This window comes from Trachurus trachurus, assembly GCF_905171665.1.
Source record: "Trachurus trachurus genome assembly, chromosome: 6".
Lineage (NCBI taxonomy): Eukaryota > Metazoa > Chordata > Actinopteri > Carangiformes > Carangidae > Trachurus > Trachurus trachurus.
In genome coordinates, this window is record NC_139897.1 from 9277362 (window position 1) to 9294500 (window position 17139).

Below are 17139 nucleotides of genomic sequence, written 5' to 3' on the forward strand. Positions count from 1 at the left end.
GCTTTAGTTACCCCCCCTCCCCACCCCTTCTTTCTCTTTCTCCCACTTTCTCTCCCTCTCGACGGCCCTGTTTCTCTCTATTGCCGTCTACGCTTCCGGATTGGACAATGTTAAACAAACTCGATGATGGAATACAAGAGCGACTGAATGGCTTTTACTTGAATTGGAATGGTCATTCTGTTCTCGGACACAGATTTGCCTCTCCATTCTTTTTTACAATGGAGGCCTGGTGGTTTGGAGGAGAGACTTGTCAAACTTCGCTGACAGTCTGACTGCAGGTCAAGACCCTGCTACACATGTTGTTCTTTGCTGTTGTTTTTAGCTGTGCCAGCAGCCATCCAGCTGCACTGCTACACCAGAGCACTGCCCTTTCTGCTTCTGCACATGTTGACTCCTTGTGGAAATTGTCAAATAGAAAGTTCCCTGATATATAGAGAGATATTTTTTGAAAGCATACATGTTAACTCCCAATGAAGAAACCCATTGATATAAATGGTGTGTATTTCAACTTGTTTTCCTTCTTTTTTCTTTCTCCTGTCTTTCTTTTCTCCTATTCTAATCATTTTGCATGGCATCAGGCCCTCATTATCATTCTTGGTCGTCTTTCGCTCTGAGCTGCCCTAGCTCTCCAGGTATCTTTGTTTCTTTGTGTTTCTGTGTGTGTTTTGTGTTACTCACACTCACTATTACAGCAGCTTATTTCGCAAATTATGTCATTCATAGTTACCTTAATGTCCTATATACGGTAGTATAAAATGAGTCTCTCTTTTGATTGGCACAGAGACCTGTGAGAGGATGTAAAAAATAGAATTTGGGACAGTTAACACCTGCAGTGTCTTTGTTCTGAATTAATTGAAAAACATTTCCTCAGAATAGATTAAGCAGATTCTAACCTGTGTACAGTTCACAAGCTCAGTATGAGTGTAGTAAAATAATACATGTTATTTTTGTGCTTTGCAGTAAGGAAGAATCATAACAACAGCACGTCCGTCGACATCTCCCGTGCCAACAGCTTAACCGACGAGCTGGACTTCATGAGTGAAGACATTCCCCTGCCAGTGGTGACTCGCAAAACTCAGTAAGTCCCACAACGTTTTCCCTTCGCTCTTCTCTGGAGCCCCCCTATCTCCCTCCCATCCATCACCCCGCACTGACCTCCATTCTCTGATCCATATTATACTGATTTCCCCACTCGTCATCGTACCTAAAGGCCTTTTGTGAGACCACAGAGCCCCTCTAGCTGCTGTCTAAATGAAGTTGTTTTGTTGAACTCTCTTGAGGGTTAAAGAGACTCTCAAGGACCAAGGCCATATCAGGTACAGAGAGTTATAAAGAGGATTATCCCTTTAGTCTTGAGGGAAATGTCAAAGAAATCCCTCTCAATAGGTTGTAGGACATGTAAAGGTACTGAGAGCTTGTCGCTGCATGCCCTCTTAAGGTTGAACATTCTCCACCGTTGGGTGCTGTGTGAATTGTAAATGCGTTTCGATGACGTTTGTTCCTCCCATTGATCCACTCATATAAATGAGTTGCATTAATGTAAACCAAAGTGTAATTCTGAAGTACTTTGCTTTCTTTGGGAAAACACGTTAATGAGGAACACAACAACAATGTGAACCCTCCACTTCTCTATTGATTCCTCCTGTCTTTTCACCTGCATCAACAGACCAGTACACATGGGGCCTGATCTACTAAGATCTCAGATAAGGGCCGCTAAATTGTGTGCTCCTGGTAAAATTTTGTTTAAAGGACTTTTAACACACCTGAAAAACTGCCACAGTTTGCTGGAATGACCCGGATGCGAGGAAATGCAGAGATATAAGAGCCTTTGCCCTGGCAGGAATTAAATCAGTAAAAGAAAAAAGCTGTGCCAGTTAAGACTTGCCTTTCAAACGTACTAAATAAAGACGCAAAAACTTCCACCACAATCTGTTTCAGGTTTGGTTAATCACGTTGCGTGTGCTAAATAAATCTATTTGCATCTACTCCTCCCAATATTTTGCACGTTCTGGCAGAAACGCCCATATTTGGATATTCATCGAGGCAAACGTACTAAATGCATCACATATGCTTTTTTGCCTGTTTGAGAGACGCAATCCTCAGTGCGCCCGGTTAGTAGATCAGCTTGCGCATTTTTTTGCGAGTGACATCAAGTTTGCACACGTTTTTATACAAGCAAACCTTTAGTAGATCAGGCCCAGTGTGTTTTCATGTGTTTACACCAAGAGCATTTACTATAGAAAGACAACATGTTGTCTCTACTGTTTGGCTTATTCCCTGCAGTGTGGAGACTATTTTAATGCTTTTCCTATTGGAAAACAGTCATGTAGCATCTGATGCTTCCAGATTAGGTGATTGCATACTTGTCTTTAAAAAACAGTGCAACACAGGATTATTGTGTAGATGATGGTTTTTGTCTATCATGAATAATGGATAAGGTTAATCCATAGTGTTCGACTGCCTCAGTGACCTGCAGCTCATGTGCCCTCAAGTCTTTGGAATGTAATTTGAGTGTTATCATATGACACTGTGACATGTGAACATGAGGTATTGTTATGTCTTTGTGTTACATTGTGCCTGTAGTTCGGATATTTATCCTGTGGTCCAGAGGAAAGCTTGTGAACCAACACATTTTGGTTGGTTTGTTTCCTTTGTTTTTGTTACTTTCTTGTTTGTCATCATGTCCAGTATGTGTTGTTGAAACCATCAAAATTGTATTTTTGATGGTTGATGGTTGTTCCTCTTTGTGCCCAGTCTTTGTGGTTTATACCACAACACTGTGTGTGTGTGCTGCAAATTCACATTGGTGTGAATTTGATTATTTTTCAGCACTAGGGCACATGAGACTAGATCTTTGTCATAGTTGTTTTTAAGTATTTACTTCTTAGTTAGCATTGTTCTCCCTCTGGTGGCCCTGCTAATATACAGTCACCTCTGTCACTCAACTCCATTTCTGGCCTCTGGCATTTCTGACTCACTCTACATTCTCCTCCTCTTTGTGTCCTCTTGAAAACAAAAAGCCTTGTGCACCTTTTGTACAGAGGACCACAGAGTTATTGCCATGTACGGCAAAGCTCTTACATAATATCCCCTAATTTCTTGTTTGTAGTTTAGTTTACTAATATTGACAGGGTGATAAAAACTCCCCAGCCCTTCAGCCCCAAGTAAAGACATTAACAAACCAAACTCAAACAGAAAAACGAGAGTTATGAGCTGCGGAATGCCTCTTCTCTCTCTTGCAGTCTCTTGACCTGCCCGTTTGTGGCAATGGTCCAGGACTCTTTCTCCACACACCACTTGAATTCCACAAGGTACTGTACTGGCTCTCCGGCTATTCTTCTTCTTCTTCTTCTCTCTCTCTCTCTCTCTCTCTCTCTCTCTCTCTCTCTCTCTCTCTCTCTCTCTCTCTCTCTCTCTCTCTCTCTCTCTCTCTCTCTCTCCCCTTTTTCCCCACCTCTGCATCCCACCATCCACCCTGATCTTATCTGAGGGTCCAAAGAACACCACGGAAAATGTCAGTGTTGGGTTTAGACAGCATAGAAACCACGACTAGCCACCACCCAAACTCCTATTAATCATTTCAAATGTGATATGTGCGCCACTCCTGGAAAATGTGATTATACTTTCACATATTTTACTTTTTGGGTGTTTTTATTCCTCAACAGAAACCAATTGTTTTTTTGTTTTTGTTTTTCAAATTAGTCTACATCATTCTTGAAACGTCCAGACTGTTGCAGTGTCTATGATTATGTCCACCCATGAATCAAACAGCATTAAGATACTGTAACAGTGACTGATATGTAAAGCATGAAGGTAATGTAAGGAAAGGCCTGTGGGTTCTTATGCATCTGATATTGCCTGCGCTGCATTATTGTCACTATCACACATTATTATATAATTGATGGATATCAGCCATACAGTACATGTCATAAATACACGTTTTGTATTTCTCTATAGTGTTTTTTTTTCCTGTTCAGTGAGTCCTGGTGTTTTTAGAAACTGTTACATAACAGCAGGGTCATAGGTCACATCTCCATCACAGCTGCCATGTTTATTACTGTTAAAAGTGGTAAACTTAAAATCCCAAAGTGTCAGTGAATACTCCAAGTTTGTTTTAAAAGAATATGCAAAGAAACATGTCATGTGTACTAATCCAGTCCGTGTACCCCTAACAGAAGATGGCGCTTGACCTTTACTGTATGCAGGCAACATGTTCGTACAATATACCATAACCCACAGTGTTGTATTGTTATTGTGAGTACAGCCTGAGTTACAGTCAGCTTGAATTGTCATTTTATATCACATTGGATCCTGTAGTTAATCTCAGTTGAAGGACAGAGTCAGATTTCCTGCCAGTTCACTAATCTGTCCTCCTTTATTATAAATTACATAAATAGTAATCTGTCAAAGATAATTCAATGCCATTTTGTGGCCTGGACATTTGTGTACATGTTTATATGTATATGTGACTTATTTGTGCGTGCATGTGGGTGTGAGACTGCTGGCTGTTAATGCCCAAGTGTGTGAGAAGGAGTCTTCCAGCTGCAGAGCCAGACAGTGTCTATTTGTATCTGTTGCAGTGCTGCTGTGCCCATAACTCAGCTGTAACAGCCAGGCACCGAGCTGAGCCATGCTGGGCACTCCCATAACAGCTGGGTTGTTTTGCTCCCAGTGTCACGCCACTAAGGACAGCACTGTCATTTGGCATCCTTATCTGGATTTCTGCAGACAGCTACCAGATCCACCCTTACTGCCTCAGGCAGCATGCACGCACACACACACACACACACACACACACACACACACACACACACACACACACACACACACACACACACACACACACACACACACACACACACACACACACACACACACACACACACACACACACACACACACACAGTATCAGCTTTCTGTTATTTTATATATAGAAACTGGAGCTTCTCCTCACCCACTAGCCTTAATGTAAATTTGACATGAGCTGGCTCCTTCCTCAGTTTTTATTGCTGCCTTCATCTATACATTTCTGGTATTTCTATCACTTTTATTTCTCTGTGCCAGTGTTGGGTAGAACATTCAACTGTTTGTTTGGCTTTGCTGAAACAGGCTCTCAAAATGTGTGTGTGTGTGTGTTTGTTCACATGTGAGAGAGGCATCAATACAGCTGGCTGTGACGTCTCTGGGCTTCTGAAAAGGAAGTGGTGCAGGGCAGTGTCCACACGCAATCATGTCTTTTTCTCCTCTAGACCCAAAACACACTCACATGCTCACATGCGCACACACACATATACATGCGCACACACACACACAGGCAAAAGCAACTCTGAGGAGATAAATCTTTATTATTAGTGTTTGTTTGTTTAAAACCACCTTACGGCAGTGATTGTTGGATTTTATGAAATGTCTCAAATAGAAGAAAATTCAAACAAACCGTACACTTGTTCCACAGCCGTCAACATAGTTCTTCCCTTTTTACCGTAAACACTTCCTTCATTATTTGTTTACTTGGCCCTGTGTAAATGAGGCTTGATTTTGTTACAGTTCAGACAAACACTGATTTCCGTTGATTGTGTACATGCGTTAGAATGTGTGAGAACCAAGTGGCTTAGTAGTTTGATATGATACAGTGTGTGTGTGTGTGTGTGTGTGTGTGTGTACAGCTGTATGCTTTGAGGATGTGCATTTCTGAGATTTACTGGTTAACTGTTGGATGAAATCATAACAAACCCCGGCGAGGCTGCTGATCCTAAATCCACTCTGAAGCAGGTTGACTTTTAGCCTCTTGAAGAATGAGTAAATGTTTCCAAGTACACTTGTACGGCCCCAAACAGAGGAAGGCCTTGTTTAGCTGATTGCAGTGATTGTGTCCTATCTCTCCTTCTCCCTGCTCTCTGCTGTGATTCCCTCTCTGCTCTGCCTCATCTCTCAGCCTCTCCATGCACCCCAAAGTCCCATCGCCTGCTTCTTCACTCTGTCAAGCAGCACCCAGATCAGTAATGTCCATCACCCTCTGACCTGAGGCGGTCGCCCCTTCTCCCTTGCTGGGTGTGGCCAGGCTCTGTAACCCCCCCCCCCCACTCACCCCCCCTCCCTCTCCTCTTCCCCCTCCTCCCCCTCGTCTCCTTTCAGACCTGTAAAAGCATGCATTGGCCACCTACAGGCAGCTCTTAATTAGTTCCCCTCTTACAAGCTAGCCGGAGATAAACAATGAAAACCCACTGCAGCGCCACAGGAGGGGACTGCAGGCAGAGACACATGCATCATGGCCCGTCGTCTTCAAGTAGGGGCCTCTCTCTGCTGAGCAACTGGCGTCTTTTGTGCAGAGCTCTGAACAAATTGACTTTTTGTCTGCGCGGCTTCTGTATGCCTGTCTTGTACACTGTACCCTGATATTAATGACATAGAGGGGCGTTTGGAACATATGTTGTTTAGTCGAGAGGAAAACATCTAAAATGTATTCATGGTTAATGTTGCAGGAGTCTTTTTAAACCTTGGATATCGTCCCTTTGACAAATGTTTGTGATATAAGCTTCTGCCACAGCCCTCCCCTCCCCCTCCTCAACTTTGTGCCTCAAACATTTGCCAAGAAGTTATTTTATAGGGCTTCATGCAAGATTCAGCAGTGAATCTAAAGTGAAAATATCCAATAAATCCTCTTAATATTTTTGGCTTCAGTGCCAAGTATTAGAATGACAAACTAGACAAGGCAAGGGCCCCACTTCGGGCACATGTGCAAGACACACATGCGCACACACACGTATGCACACAGACAAACGGATGGGGTAAGATCTGTGGCCTCCTGCCCTGCAGCAAGAAAAGCTGCCCGGGCGCTGTTGCTTTATGAAAAGATAGAGAAAGGAACGAAAGAAAGAAAGAAAAGAACAAATTGTGCCCCAGTTTCTTGACTTTCTGCCAATTTCTAGAGCATTAAAAAAGACAGAAAATAGTCTTGGGGCAGTAAAACAGCCACACACTGATTCATATTCTCTGTGCATGGAGGGATTCAGAAGTTAATCTCATTACAGACCCTGGGCTTTTTATGTGGTTACTGACCTCCACTCTACCTTTACTCACTTGGACATATTAGAAATAGTTTAATTGCTCTCACTCGGCCAAAATGCAACCAGCATAAATGCTACACTTAGGCTGGCAGTACAGTGCAATTAAAATGGAAATTGGCTTGTTCTTACAGGCATTAAGTTGGCTGGGGTTGCCGGGTTTGAGAGCGTACAGGCCTCCAGTCAAAACCTTTCAAAACTTAACCACAAACATTCATTGCCCCTGTTACGATGTGTCTTCATTGGGTAAACAATGTCATGCGATTAGTTGCAACATTTTACATGTGGGCTTTAAGCGTCATGTCAACCAGCTGACTTGTTGTTATTGTATTGTTTGCCCTGTAGTGATTTAGTTACATACTGAAGCATGAAGCATCGCCCAACAATGCAACAATGCAGATTTGTTTGTTTTGCTCCAATTTTTTCAAAGATGTCTATTGCCAAGGATGTTATCAGTTGTAATAACTACCTCATAGGGTGTAAGCATGTAAGGCATTCAGACCTCAAGCACTGGTCAGGAAGAATGTAACTGAATATGTGTTAATGCTATACAATTAATTCTGGGTTGTTGATAAGAATATTCTCTGAGTAGACTTCTACTACTCCTTCATGCTTTATGTTGTCGCAGGTCACAAGTGAGTCTTCTGGTATGGCGTTTGCTTGCAGATACAGGTGGAGAATATCCAGTGTGAACAGCACCGCCTACTGCAGTAAAAATCATCAGGCTTTTATCTAAACTAGTTATTTTTAAGTGTTGCAGAGCTCACTAAATGAGATACTGTAAGAAGTATTTGTGAAAAAGCCAAGTCTTGGAATCTCTTACTTCTTCCTGTAAAACACGTAGCTGATTGGATCAGGACACAGTCTGATCTAAACCTCATACTGTATGCTGCAGAGAGAGAGAGAGAGAGAGAGAGAGAGAGAGAGAGAGAGAGAGAGAGAGAGAGATGATAAAGACCTCACCAGAGCCACGAGAGAATCAACAGGCCGTCTTTTATAGCACAATACGTCACACCCAGGGCAATAAAAGGCATTTTCATTAAGTACTTAATTAAAGAGCACATTTTCTCAGGCTTGACTCTGGCCATCCGGCGTTAATGAAGGCCCTCGTGCTGCTGTTTTAAGGGATGAGAGTGTTTACTCCCTTCGGTGGTGTTGGTGGTTCTGGAGGGCTTTTTATGGCGAGAGACCATCAGTGAAGGGTGGGGTGGGGGGGGGATGGCCCACTTTATTGCCTCTCACTGCTTGTTGGAAAGTCCAGAGACTCCACCAGCTCTGCCTAAATAAACCATTCCAGGCCAAATTAAAAGATACTCTTACCAACGTGATCTCTAACTACTGTATCCAGATGATGGCTCGTGGCGGTGGGTTATCATACGAGTGCCATTCTTGGGTCTTTTAGCGTCAATGAAATCTTCCTGGAGGGTACACGGTGGTAGAGTGAAGGGGAGCCTGTCACTGCATGCTGGTTTGGTGAGTATCCTGGTGTGGTTGCAGTGTATCAGGGTTCAATCCAGCGTCGGTATGAACCAGGCCAGACTGTGTACAGTAGCATAGCAAGCCGCAGCAAGCCAAAAAGAGCTAGGCCGACAGCAGGTGGGTTCATAACCTGTAGTTCAGTATCAGATTATCTCTTGCTGAGTTATTTGACATTATGTTTTTGTATAGAAGATGATACTGTGCACTGTGCATGTTTTCCATGTCTTTTCTCTCCTTAATCCAAAGTGGGTTCACTTGGATGCTGGCAATGTACTCTGTGGTACATTCAATCGGTTGCTTTTAGTTAATAATCATATAATATAATCACAACAAGAGCTTATTCACTCTCATAATGAGGCTTGAAATGCTTTAAAAAAATCAGGACTGTTGCACTATGTGTGTATTCTTATCACAGCGTGGTCACACAGGACAGATGTGTGTCTGGAGGAGAAATGTGTTTTATGTTTTGGTGTGTGTGTGGTTGTGTGTGCGCAAAAATCTTAGTTCTCTACCCGAGCTTCCCTCTGTGCCCTGCTTTGCTTTGTTCAGTATCAGTTTCTCTTCATCATTCCTCCAGGTAGAACCGTCACCTGTACTCCGTCAAATGTAGAACCAACTTAAACAGAAAGTCAGAAAAGATAACAGTAATAATAACAATAGTAATAATAATAATACAAGGAAATAAAAACAAACAGATCTCGGTAAAAGAAAACTGACACAGGAAATTGCTGTTTTCACATGACTCACTGGGCCGCTTTGTGTGACAGCTGCAATTTTTTTGTTTAGGGGCAAGACAATTTCAGAAAGACTGGGAAACGTATTTGTTTTGATTAGACCTTGGTGTTACACACTCACAGGACAAATATAATGACAATTAGTGTTTTTGTTAGCTTAATTGTTTCCATACTGGACTTTATTTGGCTATTTGGAATTTGTTTTATTCAATAATGTTTGTGCTAATGGATTGTAGCATTGCAACAATGAGGTTAAACATACAAATTAAACAAATTAACCAACATAATTACCCAAAATTAAATTATTAAGATGCCAGTAATGAAAGTCAGAACAATGTGGCTTGAGGATATTTTTCCCCTGCACAAACACGGCCATAAATGAACTGATGATAAACTCCAGAGGGCATGGAAGTGGTTTTCATTAACCTTGATTAATTGCTGCTCAATTACATTCACATATAATCACATGAAATACAAAACAGGAAGTCACAAAATCACATTAAGTGGAGGCCAACAAGAATTTGATCTAAATGAAGATTGTTAATGCAATAATGATGTTGTATCTATGCAATTACATGTTTGGTTTAATGGCGGCCGGTTACAGTTTTAGTAAATGTTCTGAGATATTCTATTAAATGTTTCGTATTGAATATTATAGAAAATAGAAAAAAAAAATGCTAGAAATAGTTATTTATCTTAAGCATTTTTTTCTTTTCTTTACTCAATGCATAGGCCTACATGTTCCTGACCAACAAACCTATTAGTTTTTTAATATGAAATGATCAAATTGCATCTATAGTGTATTCAGAAAGTATTCAGACCCTTTCACTTTTTCATACTTTGCCATGTTGCAGCCCATGATGAAATCACATGAATACATTTCTTTCCCTTATCATTCCCTTAGTATCACATCATGATGATTTTTTTTTTCTTTCCAAATTTATGTAAAAGGAAAAACTAAAATATCACCTTGATGTGTAACAAATATTCAGAACCATCTAGTCCCTGAGCCTCTCCTGTGTTGTCCAGGACATGTGCTCTGGGTCACTGTCCTGTGGGAAGGCGAACATACAGCCCGGTCTTGATTGCTTTGAAACCAGGTTTTCATTAGGTTATCTCTGTTCTTTCCACCATTCAGCTTTTCATCAACCCTGACCAATTAGAGACACGACGGTCAGAACTGAGGCCAAACTGTTTAATCTTGGTTTCATCAGACCAGAGGATCTTTTTTTCTCTCATCGTTTCAGAGTCCTTTAGGAGCTTTTTGTGAGCAAAGTCCAACCTGCTTTCCCTGGAAGTTTTCCCCTTCTACACACAGAATCTCTGGAGCTCGATGAGAGTGACCCCTCGGGTCCTTGGTCACATCTTTTACTAAAGTCCTTTTCCTTTGATTACTCACCCGTCAGAAGAGTCCTGGTTGTTTTAAACTTCTTCCCTTTAAGAATTATGAAAACTATTGTGCTCTTGGGAATCTTTAGTACAGCAGAAATATCACTGTAGCCTTCCTCAGACCCTGAAACACTGCTGCCTCTGATCTCTACAGGCAGTTCCTTCCTCATCATGGTTTTTGTTTTTTTGCCTGAAATGCATTGTCAGCTATAAGACTTTAAACAGGTGTGTGCATTTCAAAACCATCTGCAGGTGTAGAAAGATGATCAAGAGGAATAGGAGCCATCACTGTCATAGCAAAATAAATAAATATGTGTATCTGTATATTAATGTTATATTTTAGATGTTGTGTGTAGATTGATTAGGAGGGAAAATTAATCTAATTGATTTCAGCATAAAACCCCAGCAAATCACAATATGAACACAGTCAAGGGGTCTGAAAACTTTCCGAACGAACTGTGTGGTGTTTAAAATATTTTTTGGTAAACACTGCAGTTCCCCTGATCTTGTAGTTGCTGCTGACTGTGGAATAAAACATAGTAATTCAAATTATGTGACAGTAAGTCATCAGTACTTTCTTGGGAGTGAGTGGGTTGGACTTCTTGGTACCTGGTAGCAGAATTAATTTGAAGGTGATTCTCTGAAGTAAAGTTTCAATCGAAGTCCCGGCCTCAGAATGTTTCTTATCACTCTGACCACTGTGAAAAACAACAGCGTGCAAGACTCACTTCCCTCTATCACAATGCCATCAATAGGCCTTGCACAAGTTTTACAGGCGACACCCCTCAAAGCCCCACACATTTGCAGCTTCACCACAGAGAGTATGCTGGAATTTGGCGCGCTCTTTGCTTCTCAGAGAAACCCAACCACAGTGTTCTTGTGGTTGTGGAATTGGAAGTTTATCTTACATGTGACAGCTTGGCAGTACGAAGAAAAAAGATAAGCAATGCAGAGAATTAAAGCGACCAAAAAGGCTTTTCTTGTACATGCACTGTAGTCTTATGATAAAGAAGCAGTCGGCAGGTTATCAGTCACAACCTTAAACTTGTCCGAAACCAGATGTTTTAAAGCAGGGGGAGTAAAAAGCTGTAAATCATAGAAGTTGGACAGGTAAGCCACGGCAATGCGTTTGTCACCTCCACCCCCACACGCACACGCACACACACACACACACACACACACACACACACACACACACACACACACACACACACACACACACACACACACACACACACACACACACACACACACACACACACACACACACACACACACACACACACACACACACACACACACACACACACTTCTTTCTACTCCCCAAGCATATTTTTTCCACTGCTGTTAATAGGAGCCATATAGAGCCCAGTTCATAATGAAAGACCCCCAGGGGCCATGGTAGTAAATGAAACTAATAACCCTCTAAATAAGTCTCTTCTAGTGCTGAAAGGCCGGTCTCTTTATACTGAAAGTGTATATGTGCTGTAAAGTCTTTTCCAGCCTACTACTGTAATTTTATGGCTCTGTTTTATCCTTTTCTTTTAAAGCCTGTCAGAGAAATTGGGAGGGAAGTCAGAGAGAGAGTGTCAGTGGATCAAAGTGCTGCAGGCTCTCCTAGTTCGAGGCTCCGAAATGTAGTAAAAAACAAATCATAAAATTACATCATGTAAAAATATCTTGCATGTTTTTATCTTTTTTTAGGAACTGTATGTAACAACTCATAGCCTGACATGAATGGCACGTGTCATGTGAAAGAGTTGTCCGAAAAGTCATGCAATAAATTAGGGGCGACATAATAGAGCAGTATAATCCAGGATTTGTGAGAATTTGTATGCAGTTGGACAGAAAGTGTCCATTGTGTGTGTTGTGTGTGAATGAGCTGAAGGCATCTTTCAGTTAATATGGATAAAGAGAGGATAGAAGTCATGCTCCAGTCAGGTTGAAAATCAAACAAGTAACACAACATATAAAACTCTTAAAATTTACATTTAATAATTCAGATTAAGTTAACGATGAGTCTGTCTCAAAGATGACGAGTCTGGCACGAGAATTAAAAATTTTCCAGACCAAACCATAAGTGTGTAAAATAGATACCACAAATTATCAACATGATAATAGAACCATAAATTGTTTCAACCAAAAACACACTTTATAAAAATAAAAAAACGGCAAAAAAAAATTACAGATTCAGATATTAGAAGAAGCCCTTCAAAATTCATGTGTTTTCACTAGGACAACAGTAAATTTGACCCCATTACAGATGTTTTGATGGCGACAGAGGTGATGACATTGTTCCACACTTAGCTCATAGAAACACTGTATAGACCACATGCTGGGGTTTGTCAGAGCAGCGCAGAGTGGTGCAGCTACAGTTAATGTTTCTAACTGAGTCAGAGGGTGGGGATGGAACAAACTGTGAAACACCATCACACAGACCCATTCCCACTGAACACATCCACACCATTTATTTATTTATTTATTTATTTTTGAGTCATCCACATTTGGGTCTAATTAACTAGGTCGGGGCCAGGGTTTTACAAATACTACTGTAGTACTATTCTATATATTATTTTATAACCTATTACATGTTGCTGCACTACACTCTATATAATGTTATACTGTATTACCATACCTCTCCTTATGTTTCATATCCCATAACTGTTTAATACTATATTATGTTACTATCTATTTCTATTAGATGATATATGATATTGCATTTCTGTTATATTATATATATATATAGTATACTTTTTTATTTTGTGTTTTAATATTATTCTGTGGTTTCAATTCCTATTTATGTTTTTGGTCTTAATTTATATTCTTGTATCTATTTTCAGTTTTTCTCTGTGTGTGTAGCTCTGCAGCTGCAGAATGGATTTTCCCACTCAGAAATGTCAACTTATCTTACACTACTACAATAATATTTTAGCACTAATGTCTCATTGAAAAAATGCTTTTAATTAAATTTAAAAAAAATCTCCTGGCCTTTTTCTGTGAGTTTTGTCATTACTTTAAAGGCAGGATTCCTGTCTTGATCATTTAAAAAATGTTTTAGTGCTGTCCCCCCAAAAAACAAATGATCACTACAGGCAATATAAGTCTGAGTGTGAAATGATGAAACTACTTTCATCCTCTTAGTATGGTCTAAAAAAAAGAGGCAAAGTCAGAGCTATAAAAAAGCAGCTTGTGTGACATTAAAAATGTAGAAAACAAAAAAGTAAAGATTCCCATATCACACAACTGTAGTTTTCTTAATGGTGACTGTCACTGCAGCTCTGGAACTAAAACTGTTTTGAAAGTTTTCTTTTTACCAATAGTATAAAGAAAAAAAAAGTGTAAAAAAAAAAAAAAAAAAGGCTTATTGTGCCTGAGGCAGAGACGTATGATTCAACGGTGAAAACACAGGTCGACAGTATTCCAACAAGAGGTTGAATCTTTCAGTCTCTTGTGCTCACCATGTGTGTTTATGAGGTGTGAGCAGCAGTGTCAGTGGGTGAAAGGACGAACATGCTCGCACTGTAAGTGACTCAGTCTGCTTGAAAGGAGACGTTTTTTTTGTTAGTTCTTGTTTTGTTTGGTCTGTAGATGCTTCTTTAGACTGAAGGACTGAAATAACACAGCAGTGTAAAAAAGCCAAACGTCAGCAGTACCACAGCGAGTGGAGGAGGGGAAGGACGGAGAGTTCCCCGTGTGACCAGCAGGCTGTGCTGTAGCAACATCACTCCTCTACTCACTGACGGGCAACCTACAATCACTTCTCTCTCTCTTTTTTATTTATTCTTTTTTGTTCAAATTTTTTTAGTGTAGATTTAATAATTCGGCCTCTGCTTGGTTTTCCACAGAGAGTAAGAAGGAAATGGTAAGTGTAGGGTTGAGCTCAAGTGGAAATGTCCTTGTCGGGGTGTTTTCATGAGTTTGGTGTCTGCAGTCGGGTGTGCCCATTACCAAAACCATCAACACTACCACCACCACCACCACCACCACCACCACCATCGTCGCTGCTCACCCGGTCAACCTCTCTGCCTGCAATTCATTATGTTTCTATCCCGCTTTTTTTCCGATCTGCAGCAAGAAAGAAAGAGAAAAGTTGAGATGCATGAAAATAATTGACAAAACCACACTTTCCCTCGCCTGTTTTTCTTGTTGCGGTCCGGCAGTGCTCAGGTTTTTTTTTTTTTTGTGTGTCAGACATTCTGCTCTGGTCGAGCTGTGAACAATAGCTGTGGTGTGCCAGTTCCAAAACATTTGATAACAGTTTGGCTTCAGATGAAGATTGTGCGCAGCCACTTTTATCTTTGAATATAGAGCTATCTCAGTCTGGGGCTAAAGGACTGATCAAAAGCTGCAAGTGTGTATATAAGTGTGTGTGTTTGCGTGTGCATGTATACAGTGGGTGTTGCTGTGAATTTGCAAGCTCCATTTGGTGTGTCACTCCAGTATTTACAACATTCTTCCTGACTGTAGGTCAAGTCACCCTCTCTCTCTCTCTCTCTCTTTCTCTCTTTTTCCCTCCTGTTCTCTCTCCCTTTCCTCTCTGTCTCTCGGTCTCTCTCTTCCTCTGTCTCTTGCACGTTTGGCCTGGCCTCGGTACAACTCCTAGCAGTTGTCAGTTTCAGGAAATGCACTGCGCTCTGTTGGGAAGTGAGGTATCTGCCTCTGGGCCAGCCGTTTTTTTTTTTTTTTTTTGGTAATTTTTATCGGCTGCTTACGGGAAGCAAAGCTCCTCCGTGCACACAGAACCACTCACTCAGCCTTGCTCTCTTCTCTTTCTCGTGATTGCATTTCAGACTGATACATACACTGGCCAGATGAGTACCGGTAGATTGAGGTATTTAAACAAATAGATAGCTGGATGGATAGAAGCCTCTTGTGCACACACATGCGCACACACACACACACACACACTCACTCACACACATGCTTGCCTCTGAACAGTGTATCAGATTAAAACAGAACTCACATGATCTGCAGGGCAGTGCTGCAGAGAGGTGTTCAGGAAAGCAAGGAAAACAAGTTGTATGTTTTTGGCTGGTGGCTCAACTGTGACATATGATCAAGGCAAGTGTGTGCATGAATGTGTGAGTGTGTGTGTGTGTGTAGGACTGGGGAGAGTGGCACGAGTCCAAACAGGATATTGTAGTACACGGGAGCACAGATTCTTCCTGCGGCATTTTGGCTCTGTGGGTTCAGGACAGCCTCGACGACAAGCAGACAGCAGCCCCCTACATTGTCATACACACACACACACACACACACACACACACACACACACACACACACACACACACACACACACACACACACACACACACACACACACACACACACACACACACACACACACACACACACACACACATCCTAGCCTCCTATCAGATGACTGACTGAACAGCCAGCCTCCCTTTCTGAAAGGAAAACAATATTATTGGACTCAGTGACAGTTTCCTGAAGGAAAGAGCAAGCTCCATAGAAACAGAATAAAAACAATCAGTCAGTTTCATGTGAAGTTTTGGGCACTCATCAAGAAAATAATCATGTTTAAATGCAACACATCCTCTCACACCACACATTTTAACTTTGCACTAGAAAAATCTTGATAAATGCAGTTTAAATTCTTGGATATAATTCTGCTCAGCCTTTCAGCCTTGAATCTGAATACATAACAAGTTGGCCTTGAACATTTATGGTGTTTTGCTACAGTCAAATCACACCTCCGACTAAAGTGCATTCTTCACACTCATTCTAATGGAGTAAAGACTCAGGCATCCCCCAGACTTTCTCCTTAACATAGTTTGTCCTTTTTGCACAAACTTCGGATTGGAGTGGAAGTGAAGGAAAAAGTGTGAGAGGGAGGGAGGGAGGGAGGGAGGGAGGAATGGTGTAAGTAGGACCTCATCTCACAGACCTGTCGGGAGCATTAAAACAAGCTGTTTGTCAAGTGCCAAAGCCAGCAGCACCCATCCACTCACTCTATCCTGGGTGCTTCATCCTCAGTGGTAGCAGCAGTGTGTGTTTGTGTGTGTGTGTGTAACTGTGTGAGTTTATGTGTCTCCTGGTCTAGATAAATAGAGGGACAGCCAGCTAGTTAGGTGGATGGACAGTCGGACAGACAGAGAGAAAGCAGTTCTGAGCACCATATGGACGTACTGTAAAAAAAAAAAAAAAAAAAGATCAGATCTTGAATATAAACACTGAACCAATTTGAGCAGAATGTGAGTCAGGGCTAACTAAACTATTGGTTTTGGGTTAAGACCAACAATTCTCATTTTCCTCCATTCCCCTGTGTTTCTCCCTGTTTCTCAGTAGCTCTATAAAACGTTGTTTGGACAAGAAAGCAGACATTGTTATTTGCCTAAATTTTATTAGTAAATATTACTTTATGAGCTCTGAGTTTCCATCATTTTTGAGCAATTTGCATTTGGTCATTTGTGTGCTATGAAATCTAAATCAGGTCCTCATTTGTTATTAAACGC

General features: G+C 41.2%; 1 protein-coding gene across 1 annotated transcript in view; it reads left to right on the forward strand.

The window, feature by feature from the left end:
• kcnq1.2 (potassium voltage-gated channel, KQT-like subfamily, member 1.2) overlaps positions 1-17139 on the forward strand; it is a gene marked incomplete at its 5' end in the record, with an annotated part of 165027 nt that overhangs the window by 32983 nt on the left and 114905 nt on the right. Inside the window, 2 exons of the mRNA XM_083974225.1 lie at positions 579-632; positions 961-1078. Coding sequence (XP_083830351.1) covers positions 579-632; positions 961-1078 — 172 coding nt within the window. The remainder of the gene's footprint in view (positions 1-578; positions 633-960; positions 1079-17139) is intronic.